Source organism: Sebastes fasciatus, chromosome 10 (genome assembly GCF_043250625.1).
Source record: "Sebastes fasciatus isolate fSebFas1 chromosome 10, fSebFas1.pri, whole genome shotgun sequence".
Classification (NCBI taxonomy): domain Eukaryota; kingdom Metazoa; phylum Chordata; class Actinopteri; order Perciformes; family Sebastidae; genus Sebastes; species Sebastes fasciatus.
This window is the reverse complement of record NC_133804.1, coordinates 7,565,167-7,583,213: the sequence shown is the minus strand read 5'-3', so window position 1 is coordinate 7,583,213 and position 18,047 is coordinate 7,565,167. Positions and strand designations below refer to the sequence as shown.

Sequence of the window (18,047 nt, the reverse complement as noted above, 5' to 3'; positions counted from 1 at the left end):
TTTGAACAAATGCAAAATGTGATTAATTTGCGATTAATCGCAATTGACAGCCCTATTAAATATAAAATAACTTAAAAGCCCAAAACAACAAACTAAAAGTAACAAACTGAGAGGCTGTATAGTCTAAAATGACAGCTGCATAGAGATATATGGGCATGACTAATTGTGATTCATTCAGTTGTACAAACTGGTGCTATGCTAAGGTTAGTTTCTGAATTAGAGTACATTCAGATGCAAGTGAGCTTGTGTATCTTTAGCTGAACAGCGACAACAAGTGACATTTACTGGATAATGGTTAATGTTAGTAGCACAACTAGAGATCGGTCAACAGACTGTAGCCACGGAAACCCAGAGTAAGGTTGTGTTTTATCACTTATCAATACAACTTTTCATTCTTAAGAGGAAGACTTTAAAGACTGAAGGTAGTTTAGGGATACGGGAGTGAATAGCATCAATGGCAGGTCCTTGCAAGTATAGCAAAATAACCACACGCACACACTGTTTGCCTGTGTGTGTGTGCTTGTTTTCCATTGTGCCAACATCAAATGAGTTTTTAGATATCAGTGTGTTTTCATCAGTCCCACACTGACAGGCTCTATTAAAAACACCCTTGGACTCATTCTCGTCACAGTTTGACAGGAGTAATTCCCATGGCAAGCAGGACGACGAGACGGAGAGCAGACGGGAGTTAACACACATCCAGTTTTAACGTATTTTTATTGAACTTGATTTATTTACTACATCAGGCCAATATTAACATGCAGGTTTTTGGCCTGGCATTAGAAGCTATACAGGATAAATAATTCACAGGATTGAACCTGCACGAAGTTAGTGAGAAGCAGACTTTTTAGTGAGCTGAATGCGGGAATGGAGGTATTGTTACGGAGGCTCGGATCTTGCTGCATCAGGCCATTTGTGCGAGCTGCAATCTGTCCTGTACTTAAAGCTACCGCCTGAAGGAAAATCAATCTGCCTGTAAAGTCAATTCAAATTACAGCTATCCCTGCATGTAGTACGTGTGTATCATTATGTATGTGCATGCTTATTACTATGACCATATGGTCGCGCCAATGCCCTCCGCAGCGAGAGTGAATATCACTCTGCCGTTTGGAGGCTTGATTAATGCAGACTTTTTCAGATGCACAGAAATGTTTACTCCTCTTCATCCCTCTGTATGCACCACGTGCACACGTTCAAAGCAACAGTTATGTTAATCTCATCCCGCGGGTGTAATATATCGCTTTTTGTTCACTCAAATCCTTGTATCTCCAAGTTTTCAGCTTGTCAATAAACAAAGAAATACACTGTTTTAACACATCTGATTTGTAAAAATAAAGATTTTAAAATAATAATTACAGAGCCGGGGGAGGGGGATAATATTCTGAAAAAAAGAAAAAATCAGAATTCCAAAATTAAAGTCATAAATTTACAAGAAAAACAAAACTCAGAGTGGAGTGAAAAACCATGATAAATGGAAAATAGTGTGGGTTTTCCTTTGTTAAGGAACCACATCGCTTCACTTTGCAAGGTTGGATCAACCTCATCACACCACAGACGCCACCGCTAAACACTGAGCCGCCGAGTTCAAAATGTATTATATTGTAACGGACTCTCCATCCTTTCATTCTCATCTGTTTAGCCAACACATTCTCACTCCCAACTCGTACACTACCGCGGACGGACCAGAGACGGCGTGTCAATTTACGCTCATTACATGCATAGTGTCCTTTCAAAATAAACTTCCCTTTTCACAGGAAGTTAGGTTTAGGCAACACAACCGCTTAGGTAGGGTTAGGAAACCGTGTAGTTGATGTTAACTTCACTGACTAGCGACTCACGTGACTGATGATACCGACGAGTTCCGTGACTAATGACTGACGTGACAAGTCAACGTTACTTTTAGTTTCACATGGGACGCGAACAGCGGTCTCCTGGGTGGAAGTCCTGTGTTTGTTTGACTCATCCAACCTCCTCCCTATGAATTGGACTATCATAACAAACATATTTGTAATAATTGTCCCAGTTGAACACAGTTCAGCCAGTCTTTTATTACAGCTGGACTAAAGCAGAAGCTGTTGGACTGTTTGGTGTATAACATTGACCCAATATAGAAGGGATCTATATGTTCATAGAGATATACAGTAAGTATCAAACTAAAACTAAACCAAAATTAAATCAAAACTAAATTAAAGGCAGTTTTTTTTTTTTTGCAAAAACTAAAATGTGCAATAAAGAGGTGTTTGGACAGTTAGACAGTTTTGGTTGTGTTGTCTCTCTACTCCAACACATTGGATTTGAAATGAAGCAGTGACTATGAAGTTAATGTGCCGACTCTCGTCTCTAATTTGATGGTGTTAACCACATCAGATGAACAGTGTAGGAATTATAGACCTTTTTATACACAATCCTAAAATGTTAGCGGACATGATAGTTGGACCAACTAAGATAAACTTAGTCATCATTTTATTTTTTTGTAGAATCCTTGTAGTCAATGATTGCAGTTTAATCCATAGACATTGGCAGGTTCCTCAAGTCTGCCAGACTGGCACTGCAGCTGTGCATGTTTTTGCCTTCAGTCGCGATTTTCTCTGTGAAACCGGTCTTCAGATGGACCGAGATCAGTCAAGAAAATCCTAATGTTTGCCTATAAAACATAGCTGTATGATAAGGATCCTTACCCTGTCCATTGTTATACCTGTATGTTCACTTGTATCAGGGCAGACAGGATATGTTTTTGTACAGACTAATCTGGGAAAGAAGGCAGAAGTAAATAACAATGTACCTCAGTTAAAGTTAAAAGTGACACTTAAACCTCACAGTCACTTTCAAATCCAATGTGCTGGAGTGTGGACCCAAAAGCAACAACAACAACAACAACAACAAAAAGATTATTTAAATCTGCACTGCAAAATCTATAAGAAGTCATTAGAGAAGAACAGACACGCTGGAAGTCAATGTAAGGAAATGTCAGCTTGTACATTTATTTTATTATTCACAGGTGAACACAGCAGAGGCATGGAGTGTTTCATATCCCCTCGGTGGGCACATTCAGCAGGGCAAAATGTCAACGAATGATCGGAAATAGAAATATTTAATGCGGGGGCCACATATATGCCCCCCCCAGAGAGATACAGAGTTTTTCACCAACACAGTTTTAAACCAACCAAAACCACCGATCTCTATCAACTGGAGTTAATGTTTACTTCTATTTTTTTACATTATTTTTATTATTATTTGTGTGCAAGAGAGTCCGGTTGGAGTTCATGTGCTGAAGAAACAGTCAACGTTTTACCAACAGTCCAACAGGCAGAAAGCACAGGAACCAAAGGAGCGTAGGGATGGATCTCACACTGAAAAGGGAGAGAGCCCCGTGGTGACGACTCCCTCTCTCTGGCACTGTACACGGACATGCTTTAGACAGGAAGTGTGCGTGTGTGGGGGTGTGTGTGTGTCAGTGTTCTTTAAATGGAGTACATTTATCTCCACCTGCGGCTGCTTGTCTCCCGGGCTTTAGTTTGGAATTACCCCAAAGGAAAGGTTTACATTTGACAGAATGAAAAGAGCAAGAGAGATCCGTCCATTTTCACACAGAGGGATGAAAGAGCAGAGCAGAGTTCCCCTTCAAGTGACAGCTCAATCCGCGCGGCTGTCTTCCCTTTAGAGGGACAACTTTTCATCGAGTCAGACGCTGTGCAGACGCTCGCTCATGAAAGCCAGTCTCATTTCCGAGTCCTGTGCCTGTGTTTGTGCGTGTGTGCAAGTGTCATCGCCTCAATCTCCATGGCGATGATGTCCCATTCAGCCAGGCACCTGCCGGGATAAGAGGTGGGGGAGGATGGTGGAGGAGGAGGAGAGGGCCTCAGTCAATCAGGGGGGGGGGGGAAAGCATAAAAATGGCCGCCGCGCCTCTCGCCAGGTGTTGGTGTATTGAAAAGAATCAGACATCCGAAGATCATTCAGCTCCATTTACCTTTCGGGATCACCCAGGGTGCAGCAAACCCTAGGTGAGACCAGGGTAACCATGGCAACACATATGCCGACAGTGACAAGCTTGTGCATCTGTGTCGGCTGGGGAAAAAAAAGACCATTCAGCTAAAGACAAAAACCCATCTGAAACATCACTTCATGTGTGATGCAGTAAAGTGATTACAGGAAGTCCCTTCTTAAGTCCCAGGAGTCCACGGGGGGATCCCTGGTGGAGGGCGGGGTGGACGTCCCTAACAATTCATCCACTAGATAGTTAATTGCACAGAAATGATCCCAGTCAGAGAGTACAAGAATGAGACAGTTATACAACTAAATACCAAATCAACAGCGTAAATATTCCCATATGAGTCGGGGTGTTTGGTGTAATTACACAGAACATTGATTATGGACTGTCAAATGACATTGCACACAATTCCCTTATTACACACAGTATGACACAGTTTAACAAAAGCTGCTTGACAGACACTGCTGCTTGAAACTGAACACTACAGCGGAAGTAAAAGGTTTGCAGATGGTGTCAGAGTTTTGGACCAATATAGTAATAAGTGATACATCAAGGAGATATTAGCCAGGAAGTGTGGTCTACCTCCAAAATGACAATGACAAAATGAGGTTTCCTAAATGTGTTTTCATTAGTTCATGTCATATGAAGCTGATAACCCACTAAAAGCAAGACTACAGTACGATCCTTTTGAAAGATGATTTAACACATTCTTCCTCATACAATGAAAAATGTAATTCATGAGACATACAATGCAACATTGCTCAATTCAGTACACTCAATGGTATTTGCTGCTACAGCCTTACTGGACTGGTATGAGCAGTTTAGTCAGGGGTTTAGTAGGTTGTAGTAGTAGCAAATGAAGCCGCAATCAGAACATCCATTCATAAACTTTTACCTTTTTAGCTGTTCCACAAAAATTAAATGATGTTTTACTGCCTAACAGTTAGTTAACTATAGACTGAGAAACAATCGTTTCATTTACTCTGCATCTCAAAGGCTACCAGCAGCTTTTAAGGTGGAATGTTTTTTTGCATGTTACTCAATTCAATCAACACACCTTAAATGTGAGTAAGACAACTTTACCATTCCATTAGTTTTTATTGGCTCTATTGTATGACATGCGGTTTAGTGATGATTGGACCTTCAAGCACTTGTTCAGCAATTCAGCAATGTGTATGAATTTCAACCGGATTATGTAAACTGCGAATATTCTATTTCCTCACTTGGAGAAAAAGGTGGTGGCGTTTATAGTGGCCAATGTTATTAACGCTAGCCAACTTTAGATAGATATCGCTGAGTAACAGACATTACTGAGTCGGTCTTCTCTACTTGTGCTACTGTTACACTATATTTTAGCATTTACCATTAACCCATAAATGTCACTTGTGGCTAAAGTGGCTGCTGTTGAGCAAAAGTTACATAGTCTCACTTCATTCAACTAACATGCCTTTCAGATGAGTCTTTGAGTGCCCCATAATGCTGTTTCAGAAACCCACTCTCACTTCCAACTTGTCAAATACCGCTGCTTGGTCAGTGCCCCTCTGACGCACTACATAGTAACTCCAATGTAAACCCATCCGCATCAGTATTAGACGCTTAGAGAAACTGATGTAGCATAAGAAGCTAAAAAGTCCACGTAGGGAGGAGGTCAAGGTAGATGGACCGGTCAAACACCGAGGAGACCGCTGTTCATGTCCCGTGTGAAACCAAAAGTCAACGTTGACTTAGTTACGTTGACTACTTAAATTATATATACATGATTATTTTAACCCAAACCAAAATATCTTCCAAAAACCTAACCAAGTAGTTTAGTTGCTTAAAACTAACCAAATAAAACTAAAAACTAAGTAAACCTACGTTGGAACTTAATTTTGAAAAGAGACTGTATGCATGTAATGAGCAGAAACTGTATGTTACAAGACGTTTTAAAAACTGACCAGGCGGCGGTATTTGAAGAGCTGGGAGTGAGAATGTGTTGGTTTCAGAGACATTAATAATCTGGTACAGATACAGTAGGTCCAGTAGTGTTTAGTTCAAAGGCGAAGCTGGGTAAAAGAGCTGACCTTAAGCAAAAGTATAAAAACACACCTTTCAACAATTCCAAAGCTGTCTTTTTAACATGTTAAAAAAATGGTAAATTGGTGCACAAACATTAAAATGAATATCCTGTTATGTGAGTCTGAATGACATCAACTGAACATATGATGATGAGATACAAAAACAATTTATAATCTCAAACATCAAATTACCAAAATAAATAAATAAATAAATAATAGAGTATTAAGGTCACTGTTAAAATATATCTTAAAATTGTATTATATTAAAAAAAAAAAAAAAAAGATAGTTTTGGTTTATTTCTTCATGTTTTCAGACATCTGTCATCCAATCAACTTTAAAGGGACTATTTCTGTTGTAAAGTCTGAAGATAATCCAAAATAATCAGGATTTATTTTCCTCTCAGACACTTTGCTTTTACCTGTAATTTTTCAATAACACAATCAAACTTCTATTCCCCTTGATTATATGAGGGTGAATGCTGGAATCTCAGAGACAAAAACCTCAAAACATGTGTAAATAGAACCAAAACCATCTGTATAGACAGATACCACTGGAGGTAAGTGAGAAAATACGTGGGCTTTAAGGGAAAAGTCTCCTCTCAGTACATCCTGTTCCATTGTGACGTCTTGTAATTAACTTTTTTAGTTGTATCAGCTCTTCCTCAACCTGTCTCACCTCCGTGCTTCTCTGACAGAGTCCTCCTCGCCGTATCAGACTTGGTCATTGGTGCAAGATAGCAGCTCTGGGAAGAAGTATCAAGGTAAAATGCTCCATGCGGCACCACCAAAGCTGTTTTTGAAAGAAAGCATTTAGATGTTTCAGTGGGGACTTTTTCTTTAATATTTCTTGAACCCCAGTGTAACAGATTGAGAGCAGGGATCCAAGAGGCAGAGAGAGAGTCAAGGGCAAAAGCTGCAGGAATTTCAGTTTAGCGACTGTGACTGTGTGTTTGTGCATCTTTGTTTATCTGCGTGCATGAACGAGCGTGTGTGTGTGTTTGTGTGCGTGTGTGTGTGTGTATGATGTGCGCGCCGATGCGTCAGGACCTACAGAGTGTGAAATGGAGCAGGGAGGTTCAGTCTTCAGCCGCGACACACTGCAACGCACACACACACACACACACACACACATCTCTCCGTTTCTATCTCTTGCTCTCTCGTTCATGCCACCAACCCCTCATCCTCCTCTTCTCTCTGCCTTCATTTCCCTCTCCTTCCCTGCTTTTCCCACTCACATTTTCATCCCCCCTTCCTTCTCATTTTCTTCTATCTTCTGCTCCTTCCTCTATTTCCACCCCACCCCCCTCTCTTTCCATCTCTTCAACTTCTTCTCTATCTCTCCGTCACCGCTTTATTCCACCGCTTTATCTCTCTGGATAAAGCTCTCCCTGCTGTGGAGTTTGTTTTCCCCCCCTCTGCTCTGCCTTTATCTTCCGTTTGGATGCCGTGTATGTGCAGTAGCATGGAGAGAGACATAGACGGAGAGAGAAAGGAGAGAGACAGCATCCCCATGTCAGGCCAATGATGGATTAGAATACTAAAATACTGGAGAGAGAAAGCAGACACACTAGACGCTCAAATCTGACATGGTGTGTGTGCGTGCGTGTGTGCGCTTTTGTGCGTGTAAATCTACTGCACGGTAATAGAACAATAAAAAGAACGCTTTTTTCCGAGCACACACACACACGCGCGCACGCACGCACGCACGCACGCACACACACACACACACACACACACACACACACACACACACACACACACACACACACACACACACCGTCCTTCTCTATTCCTCTCTCACCCTGGAGGCTTTCTCTCTCTCTCTCTCTGAGTTGATTTAACGCATGGCTTCTCTGCTTGTTTATTTCAGTACATATTAATGTAAATCACCGGTGTCCACTCCCCTCCTCTCTCTTCCCTCCGCTGTCTCTCTTCCTCCCTCCGTCCATCCCTCTTGTCGTCCTGCCAACGAGTGTCAGCCCTGACGACAAACAGCCGAGACAACAATTAAAACGAACAACGGGTCCCGGGTAAAAGGCCGCCGCTCCGGCCACGCCAATCAGACGCCCGCCCTCCCCTGCTGATCTCAATTAACCCCCACTATTGGGTGGTTGGAGCTGGGGGTTCTGACCTGGCTATCTAATTCTATGTAACGCAGAGGGAGGATGGATGGGGGGAGTGATGCTGAGGTCAGAGGAAACTGCTCATCGCCTTTCGAGCTCATTTGCTGTGTTCACTATATGCTTACATTTAGAAGAGGATTGCTTTGCCGCTACCAACAGAGCTCAGTAGATACATTCCAGTGTGATCAGACTGGTACTGCCCCTTGAACAAGGCACTGAAATCCACCTCTGTGGCCAGCCAAAACAACAACTTGTTTCAAGCACTCTGTTGAAGCGCCCCCGATCACTGCCCTTTCCCAGTTCTAATAACCTCCACTGGTGTGATCCCACATCAAAAGAGATTCTCAGAGAGAGCTTACGCTCAGGCTGTACATGACCCCCAACAACATGCACCAGTCGAAATCTCAGCAAACCATTTCTAACAATTTCCCTCCACTGAGTCATCTCTAACCAGATACCTCAACCATGTGGTGAAAGGAGACTGTTGGGAGTGCCGCACAGACTACACAAACTGTGCGTTCAACTTACTTATGTATCATGCTGACTCGAACACATGATGCATATGGAATTAATTACTTATGATTAATTAGTGAACTCACAACGGGCAACAGCCAATATAGGGGTCCTGATGTAGCCAGCGGATATCCGGGGCCAAGACTTCCTCTTCCGTGCGCTGCTCATCGTTTACAGTCCGATAGTAACTTGAGACGCGAGACTGGAGTTGGGAGTTGAGAGACGACATCTACGAATGGATCGCATGTCTGCATATCTGTTTATGGAGAATAATAAAAAGCTAAATCATCATCATGTGCTCTCCACACGGACCGTTATCTGCTTTTAGCCAAAGCTTGCTCAAATGTGATTGGTCAATACTACTCGGGACTACAAACACTTCCGGTACCAAAATCTTGTCCTGTTGCCCACAGATTCTACATTCACATGCACATATCTGATGCAGATATCTGACGCACAGCAGTTCATTGCAAACCTAGAATCACGGTTGTATGCCTCTGCCAATGAGTCAAGTTGCAGTTTACATCCATGTCTGTCCGAAATGTCATCACATCATCATTTTATCCTATCAGACATTTGGGTGAAATTTTTATAATTAGCACACAATCGTGTTTTGTGAGGTCACACAGTGACCTTTGACCACCAAAGTCTAATCAGGTCATCCAAGTGGATGCTTGTGCCAAATTTGAAGACAATCCCTTCTGGCGTTTCTGAGATATCGCATTCACGAGAATAGGATGGATGGACGGACGAACGGACAACCCGGAAACAAAATGCCTCCAGCCACGGCTGTTGCCTGGGCGGAGGCATAAAAAAAAGAAAAGCAATTCCTACAAAAGCTGTTTCAAATTTGAAAAGGTATTTTAGGCCGCGATAATCGTAATCATAATAATTAATCCTGGTGAGACTGAGAAAAAAAGGGAAATCTGCTGTGGAAAAATGTCGGATCATCTCACAGATCAATGTTTCCCCTTTTTCCATCAACATGGAATGGTTCCAGTTTGCACACCTATTGAACCGTTGAACTAAAAAGAGATCAATGATGAGAGAAATCGCAACAGAATGATTGAGGTTGTCTGTGAAGGCCGACGCTTTGGTGACAGAACCAATGAGAATGCAAGAGACTGGTTGTGGGTGGTTTCAACCAAATATAAATTGTTTCGAAACTAGAAATAGCAGGTTTTTCCTTGACCTGTAGTGCGAACCGTGATGCCATCAGTGGGCGTGTCATATTCTACAGGTTGAAGAGAGAGAGGATGGAGAAGGCAACAATGGAGAAGTCAAGTGAGAAATCGTTGAGTGTGCAGTGGTCTCATTAAGAGTTGCTTGTTTTTGGGGACAGAACAAAAACAGAACAGAAGCTTGCATCTCGCTACTACTGTTTACTTCCGTTGTACATTGTGCGACGTCATCCGTTGATGACGCCTCCTTGATTAAAGTGGTTCCGATATCAAAACTGGTGGAATCGTGCGCTGGACTCTAAGATCTTGAACAGGACCGGTTCAAGAACCACCAGAGCTAATTTGTTGGAAAAACGAGACTAGTGTGTGTTCATGGCAATGAAGGAACATGTCAGCCAGTGCAACAGTGAGGCTCATGGATGTGTGTTTAATAGTTTGTGGACAACAATGGAGCTCTATGGCACAGAGGAAAATCAGGCTTTGATACACACACACACACACACACACATACAATACTCGTCAGTAGATACTGTACATTCAGTGTTGGGATTTATTGACCGAGATTCACTTTATCCTTTTAAATATTTCTTCAAGGTTGAAGTTAACACCAAACCACTTAAGTCAGACGTTTTTTATGGTGCACGATGAGTTTCATGTGTGCAGGAGTTCTCCGATGATTCCCTTAATGAAAACACTTCATGGAGACATTTGCAGTCATTACTATGAATGAATGTTTCATTGTGATTAGTATCTTCTCTTAGATTACAGAGCCTGATTGCTGATGTTTAGGACTCTGCTGTTCAGCCTGCTGAATGTTTAAAGAAGTATCTCAGGTGAGCCGGTGGAGCTTCACTCCGTCTCTTATCGCTGTTCCACTGATTGACAGGCGCTTTGTCTGAGGGGTGTGTTCAGACAGAGAGGCCTTTGAGATTGTGTGTGGGTGTGTGTGTGTGTGTGTGTGTGTGTGTGTGCGTGTGTGTGTTTGTGTGTGTGTGTGTTTCTCAGCAGTTGCACGTGAAAGCAGCGCCTGAGGAAAGAGAAAGAGAGGTCAACGTACACCGCAGACCTGTCACCTCTCTCTCTCTCTATCGCTCTCCTCATCCTTTCATTCCCGTTGCAGTTTGTTTCCTCTGTGTGGCTTCACAAAGCAAACCTCCTCTTCCTCCTTCACCCTTCCTTCTCCGTTCTGCTCATCCCCTCCTCTCTTCTTTTATCCTTTATGTCCTTTTCCTCCTCTTTCTCTCTGCTTTCATCCTTCCCCTCCTCCTTTCATTCTCGGCTTTTCCCCCTCTGCTCCTCTCCTTCCTTCCTCTTTCCATCCCTCCTCTCCTCTCTTCCCCTGCCCCCCCTTCTTCCACCCTCTTTTCCTTGCTGGATTCTTCAGTGTCTATTCCCTTCTTTTTCCTCCTCTCTTTTCTTCTTTTCCTCCTCTCCTGCTTTTACTTCTTCATCTTTTTGGTTTCTGCCTTTCTCCTGTCTTTGTCCTTTCCTGTCCTCTCTTTTTTCTTCCCATTCTTTCATCCTCTTCTCTTCGCAGCATGTCTTTCATGCGTCCTCTCTTTTTTTCCTCCCCTCCCTTACCTCCTATTCGTTTCCTCGTTTTGTCTCCTCTCCTCTCCTCACTTTTTTCTTTCTCTCGATTTTCTTCTCATTCCCTCTTTCTCTCATCTCTTCCCTCCTCTGTCCCCCTGCCCTCCACCCCACCATCACTGGCGCCCCTGCAGATGGAAGTTGATTTTACACGTTCCAAGAAATAGGAAAGGAAAAAAAAAAAAAATTAGTGTCAGCGAAAGATTTATAAGACATAGAAAATCTAGAGCCGGCGATTCTCTCTGCTATGTTTGTGCTCCAGGGTCTTTTCTGTTCTCGCTATAGCGCACTATTTCTATCATTGCCTGGTACCCCCCCCCAACACACACATTCACACACACACACACACACACACACACACACACACACACACACACACACACACACACACACACACACACACACACTCCTCCCTCCAGCAGCCTGTCAGATGATAAAGAGATGTTGTCAGGGACTGATTACCAGCCTCCCAACTAAAAACAAGTAAAACATCAAACGCACAAAGACCACACAGGGACTTGGCCTTATTTCTTTTCCTAATTTCTCCGCCATACATCTCTCTCTCTCTCCCACTCCTTCTCTAACTCTCTCCATTTTGCCTCTGTGTCTGTGTCAGAAGTAGCGTGTGTTTTTTCGCCTGCTGGGGAGCTATTTGATTTGTTCTGCCGTTTTAGAGCTCATATTGTTTCTGGTGTGTTGTTTTTATTATGACGGCTTTATTCATATCGGTGCCTGTGGCAGCTCGGGTCCCGGTCCCGAGTCACCGGGGAGGGAGATAGGGACGGGGATAGAGCAATAAAGCAAGAAAGAGCTGCATCGGCTCAATACACGGCAGGCAGTATGTGTGCAAATACGTGTGTGTGTTTGTCTATGCTGACGTGGGTGGGAACGATGAAGTGCAAGACTCAAATTATAACAAAAAGCTTTACCCAATTTTCTTTGCAATCTCTCTGCCTGATCCTTGCACGTGCACGAACACACACACACACACACACACACACACGTCACACACTTGGCACTTGGATGTTCATTAAACAACGAGAGACAAGCGTGTCATTTGTCATTCAGGGTGGCTGTAGAAGAGGGACGGAGGCAGACAGGGAGGAGAGGATCACTCCATTCATCACCGTGATAAAGTTAGACTGATGCATCGTATATCAGCGGCCCTTCCCCCTTCAGTCATTGTTAGGATGACCCATGGACAGGTAAGTCACAACCAGTGGGACGAATCATCATCCATCAATGAGTTAAGAAAAACAAAAAAACAAAAACAACAACAAGGTCCGACTGCAGCCGTCAGGCATTTCTGTATGTGCGGGGTGTTCACATCCAGCAGTTTGCTACCACTAAGATCTGTCGTTTGTTTTCTGGCCCATCATCTGCTTTGAGTCCAAAACATGAAATGTATCTATTTGTTCCAAGGGCCTTGGAAGAAGTTATTGTTTTCACCGGCGTTGGTTTGTTTGTTTGGTAGTTCGTTTGTCTGTCTGTCTGTCTCTATGTCTGTTAGCAGGATTACTCCAAAAGTTTGCGATGGATTTGAATGAAATTTTATGGAGGGCTGGAGTGTAGCACAATAAGCAATCCATTTAATTTTGGGGGCGATCCAGATCATGATGACCACAGGGTATAACATATGTGCAGTGTAACTGATGACGCGTTGATGACGCGTTGATGATGCGTGAACCCGCCTTCTTCCTCCTTCTGAGAGCAGAGAGATACATGTGTGGATGTGTGGTGAGGATCCGAGGTGCGGTGGGAGCTGCTGACCGTCCTCGGTGAGAAAGAAAAAAGCGGTAGATAACGGGATGAGAGACAACGTAGTGTAATGTTATACAGACGTAACAAGGCTGCTGATCCGCCCGTATGTTACACAGAAACACACCGTGTTAATAATAAGCCGACCACCTCACGGTACCGCCAGCTGTGAGCTGTGATCTGTTTTTAAAGTCACGCACCTTGGCGGAGGTCTGCGCTCTCCGAGTGCCATTCTAGTTAAATAGAAAAATGACCGTAAAATTAAAATGACCATTTGGCCAAATGAAGGAGTTTGGAGTGTGGACGCCTCCCAACCCTCGCTCCTGCCTCGGTCTGCATCTCGTTCACATTAACAGAGAAAGGAAAATAACTCTGGATTCAACTATTAGTGCATTTTACAATTTTTAGGACCTAATGATTTAGATAAGGGTTATTAGAGTGTTCATACTGGGAAGTTGATTTACCTAAAAAAGAAATGGATCTGGATGTCTCTTTCCCAATGTAGGTCTATGGGGAAAAAAAACCACTTTGGGGCATCACATGACGGACACGGAAGTTGTAATTCCACCGTTTGGCCTCTATGTGAATTTTGCTTCAAACCCGGCGGTCTTCCTCGGGGGCTTGGACATAATGTGAACCAACCTTTTCAGACTTTCGTTTTCTATGTTGTAACATTTCAGTAAGCCAAAGGGCAAAGTTTGGAGCGTGTTTCTAGCAGTTAAATTATGTTGCAAGCATAAAGTTATAACTAGTCAGCTTGGGAACGTCCATTATTTTAACTGAGCCCCTCAGCTGAAATCGGTCGAGCTCAATTGATGAATAAATAGAATCAAATTGAAATTGAAATAAAAGATTGAAACAACAGCATTTTTTGCATCCTAACGTGTGCAATAATTTGTTTGCATGGTAAAGTGTGCTAGGGTAAAATGATCAGTGCATTGTATGCTTTGCAGGATGGGACGAACAGGAAAAAGCACCGTTATGACTCGGGAGAATTCCCCTATATGACAGGAACAGCTACATTATGCTCATTGGTTGAGGGCAGCATGTTAACACCTATCATGACTACAGGTCATTTGTGCTCCCAGGATATTAATACACCACCGCAGCTGCAGTCAGACCACATTGAACAAAGTGCCATTTTCAAAAGGAGGAAAGTAAGGAAGCGAGGACAGAAGTGAGGAATCAAGAGGATGCTACTGACGACGTGAAGTCCATTTCTTCATTATGTTTCCTATCATTTTACAGCGATCAGTCCAGGATTGTTGGCAGGTCCATCATATGTGAGTGTGTATGTGTGTGTGCATGTGTATGTGTGTCTTCTCTATATCCTGTGTTCTACCCCCAGCTGAGGGAGGCAGATAGAAGCAGAAGGAGCAGTAGTATGGCTTTAGGAGGGCCAGTGGTGAGAGATACAGCCCCACCTGTCCCGGGGGAGCCCAGGTTGGACACGGTGGCCTTCTCCGAGTACAGCGGCGGGATGACGTCAAACTGGCCACCTTCATCAACCTCCTCCTCTGTCTGTTCCTCCTCTACCTCAGTCTCCACCACCTGACAGGGAGAAGGTAGCGTTAGTAGGACATTTCACATCATAAAAAACCCCCAGCAGATACCCGACTTTTACCCAGGAGATCGTTTGTGTCCATTTGAACCCAGAGGTCAAGGACGGAAAGGACTGTCTGACGGCAAGATAAAGCGGTTAAAACATTCTAATTATAGCATACTCTTCAACTGATATTGATTTTTTTTAGGTGTCTTAATCAGTTTTGCTGCAGGCCCCCCGTCCACAGCAGTACATTGCTTTTCTCCTGTATACTGGTACTCCTGACTCTTTCTCCAAAATCTACTGGAGGTAATACACTGACTATGCAGAAGTAGCTCGTACCGCCCCACTTCAAAACAACTACACTATCCCTTTAAGTAACGCCACTTCCGTAGTTGTTTTAACCCAATCCGACTTTTCCTAAACCTAACCAAATTGTTTCCTGTGAAGATGGAAGTTAATTTGAAAAGACCTCATGCATGTAACGAGCGAAAAATTGTTGCTGACATTCGTAAGACAACGCACGGAAAATGATGATTAACTTTTTCGTAAGATATCATATGAACCGTTGTATGAGGATACATTATTTAGTTTACTACTTTTATTGTATAGCTAACATGTGCAGATATGAGAAAGATTTAAAAAATGTCTGAACTTTACAAACACCACTGAATTAATGTTCCGTCTGGTGAGAGGGTTGAGGTCTGAGAAAACATCATGCAAAGTTTCAGAGGCATACAAACACATATAGAATACGGATTCTCATCCGATACGTGCTTGGGACAAAGATCTGCCAATAGAAATATGATATTATGTATTTTCTTAGATCTAAGTGTAAAATCACGGATGACATTAAACTGTTTGTTTTGCCATATTAAGTCTTTATTTAAAACTTCAAAGCCGTTGATGAATAGGATTCACTGCAGCGTTAAGGGTGCTGAGAGTTGAGGACGGCCAGCTGTTCAGCCTCAATGATATGCGCCAACATCTGGATGGAGCCCAAGGCCCGTGCTAGGTTATTGTGTGCAGATTGTTCTCCCACTGATAATAATACGGCACTCTATCATTTCATTGAAATACTGCCTCTGATACCTGCTCGTTTCACGGCGTTCCGATTTTTTGACTGACATTTTGAGCTTTTCATCATCGAGTCTGACAGCTGCAGAAGCTGTAAACAAGGCAGTTGTCTTGCTCCCCTTCAGGGCACAGAGACAGATAATGGTTAGGTTCTTCTCACTTTTGGGAAAAGTGATGTGAAAATAATTTTGTTCATTAGTATAGCGAAATAGTTATATCTAATACGAATGTTGTATTTGACGATCATTTAAAAATAAGATGTTAAAAATATGAAGCCTGACCAGCAGGAAGAACACCTTCTCCTCCCGAAGCTTAAACTTTCTCCATGTCTGCAGTTATTCTTAGTCTCCATCTTGTACTGAGAACATCTTGTGACCTTTCCTTTCATCTGCTGCTTTTATAACACATTGGTGGGGGGGGACAGAAAAAAGCCTGAAGAACACAGTTAATATTTCTTTGAAGATAATTGGAGTGAAGAAGACAGACTTGGGTTCTTTTTAGGACCAGCACACGTCCAGGGAACTTATACATCTACTTATTACATACAGCGTTGTTACGGCACGTTTAATATTGAGTTATCATGTTCAGTCGCTGTAATAAGAATACATGCAGTTGTTAGTTGACCACCTGGTATTAATATGTGATCTGTATCTGCATATATTATCTGTATAAGGAACAATGCATGATAATGCAGGTGTAAATGCACACTGAACACATTGAAATGGATCAGCCTGACCACGTCTTCAAATGGTCTGACTGGAGCTGTGAGCCGATCTCAAAAATAATTAAATATAAACAAAAAAGGTCATTATTTTTTTATCGTCAAAATGATCTCTGATTGGCCGGATGACACACTGTCAGTGAAACAAAAACAAATATCTCTATAAATTTGGGAAATGAAGGGGCTACTGGTATTCAAAATCCCACCTCACTACATATTTGTTTGCGTTCCTTGTGGAAATGTAACATTTAAAACAAAGAGCAGTCGTCTGTGTTTCCAAATGTGACATTTATTTTTTATTTTTTCCCCACTGCCTGAGCGGATACTCAGCTTTTTGAAGTGAAACCTTTCAAATTCTGGAAAAATCACTCTAGAGAAACAAGCCGAAGCTCCTCGGAGAGACGAGACGAGCAGCTGAGTGACGGACGGATGAGAAGATGTGGAGCAGGTGGATGGAGGAGGGGAGGCGGGGGGGGACTGAATGAACTGAGAACAGAAGGAAAAGAATGAATGAGAAAAAAAGATGAAAAGGTAGGATGGAGGAACTGAGGAAAGGACAGAAGAAGGGAGGGTGGGAGATTTGGGGAAGGAAGAGGAAGAGGGGGGGATACATACGGGCATGAATAAATTCATACTAATGAAGCCTGACTGATGCACTGCTTCCAACCAGCACCTCATCTAATCCACTCGCTGGGAGAGAGACACAGATGGACACAGAGAGGGAGAGAGGGAGAGAGAGAGAGCGGAGGAGGGCAACTGAGGAAGAGAGAGAGAGAGTTGGAATCCCCTCTTGTCTGGCGGCCCAGATTATCTCTGGCAGTGAAGCATGCTGGGAGCCAGGGAGCCTCAGCCACGGCAGATTGTGGTCTGGCCAAGGTTACAGTAGCCAGGACCGCGATTGGATTGGACCGCATTTAATGGTCAGCGTTGGACAAGGGCAGCCAGGAGCTGTGGAGCTTTCAAAACATATGTGTTCACAGCACATTGCTACTGTCTGCACATTACTGAGCTGGCAGACTCCGTCATGATCCAACAGGACTGAAATCAAAACACTTCAGGGCCAAGACGTGTCTGTGTGCCACAGACTGTGTGAAGCCTGATTGGCTGGGAGAGGACTGAGTCAGGACAGTTTGAACATTTGTTTGGTTGTATTTGCTGTCTGACCCTGATCCCACCTGCTAAGCACCATATAGCAGGAAGATTTATGTAGATTATGAAATGAAGGATCACCTGTTTGAGATTGGAACATTTTCACTGACATTACTGATTAGACGTATAGGCTATGTTTTGACAATGGTTCAGGCCATGTTGGATGGATTTTGTTGCAGCCTGGGTTGGTTATCGTTGACAGTCAGGAGATTAAAATCATAAAGTGTGTGGTGTTGAATGATTCTTATACTGTAGTTTGCCTTCTGATTTGCCTATTGTGAAATTCCCTCCAGTCGTTCCTGAGGTATCACATTCACGAGAATGGGACGGTTGGAAAACAAGCA

General features: G+C 43.0%; 1 protein-coding gene and 1 long non-coding RNA gene across 2 annotated transcripts in view; one reads left to right on the top strand and one right to left on the bottom strand.

The window, feature by feature from the left end:
• LOC141774982 (uncharacterized) overlaps nucleotides 1–18,047 on the top strand; it is a 1,018,885-nt gene that overhangs the window by 51,008 nt on the left and 949,830 nt on the right. The window lies entirely within an intron of this gene.
• Nucleotides 13,979–18,047, bottom strand: part of gfra3 (GDNF family receptor alpha 3) — a 47,413-nt gene continuing 43,344 nt past the window's right edge. Inside the window, exon 8 of the mRNA XM_074647831.1 lies at nucleotides 13,979–14,764. Within this exon, the coding sequence (XP_074503932.1) occupies nucleotides 14,552–14,764 (213 nt within the window). The 3' untranslated portion in view covers nucleotides 13,979–14,551. The remainder of the gene's footprint in view (nucleotides 14,765–18,047) is intronic.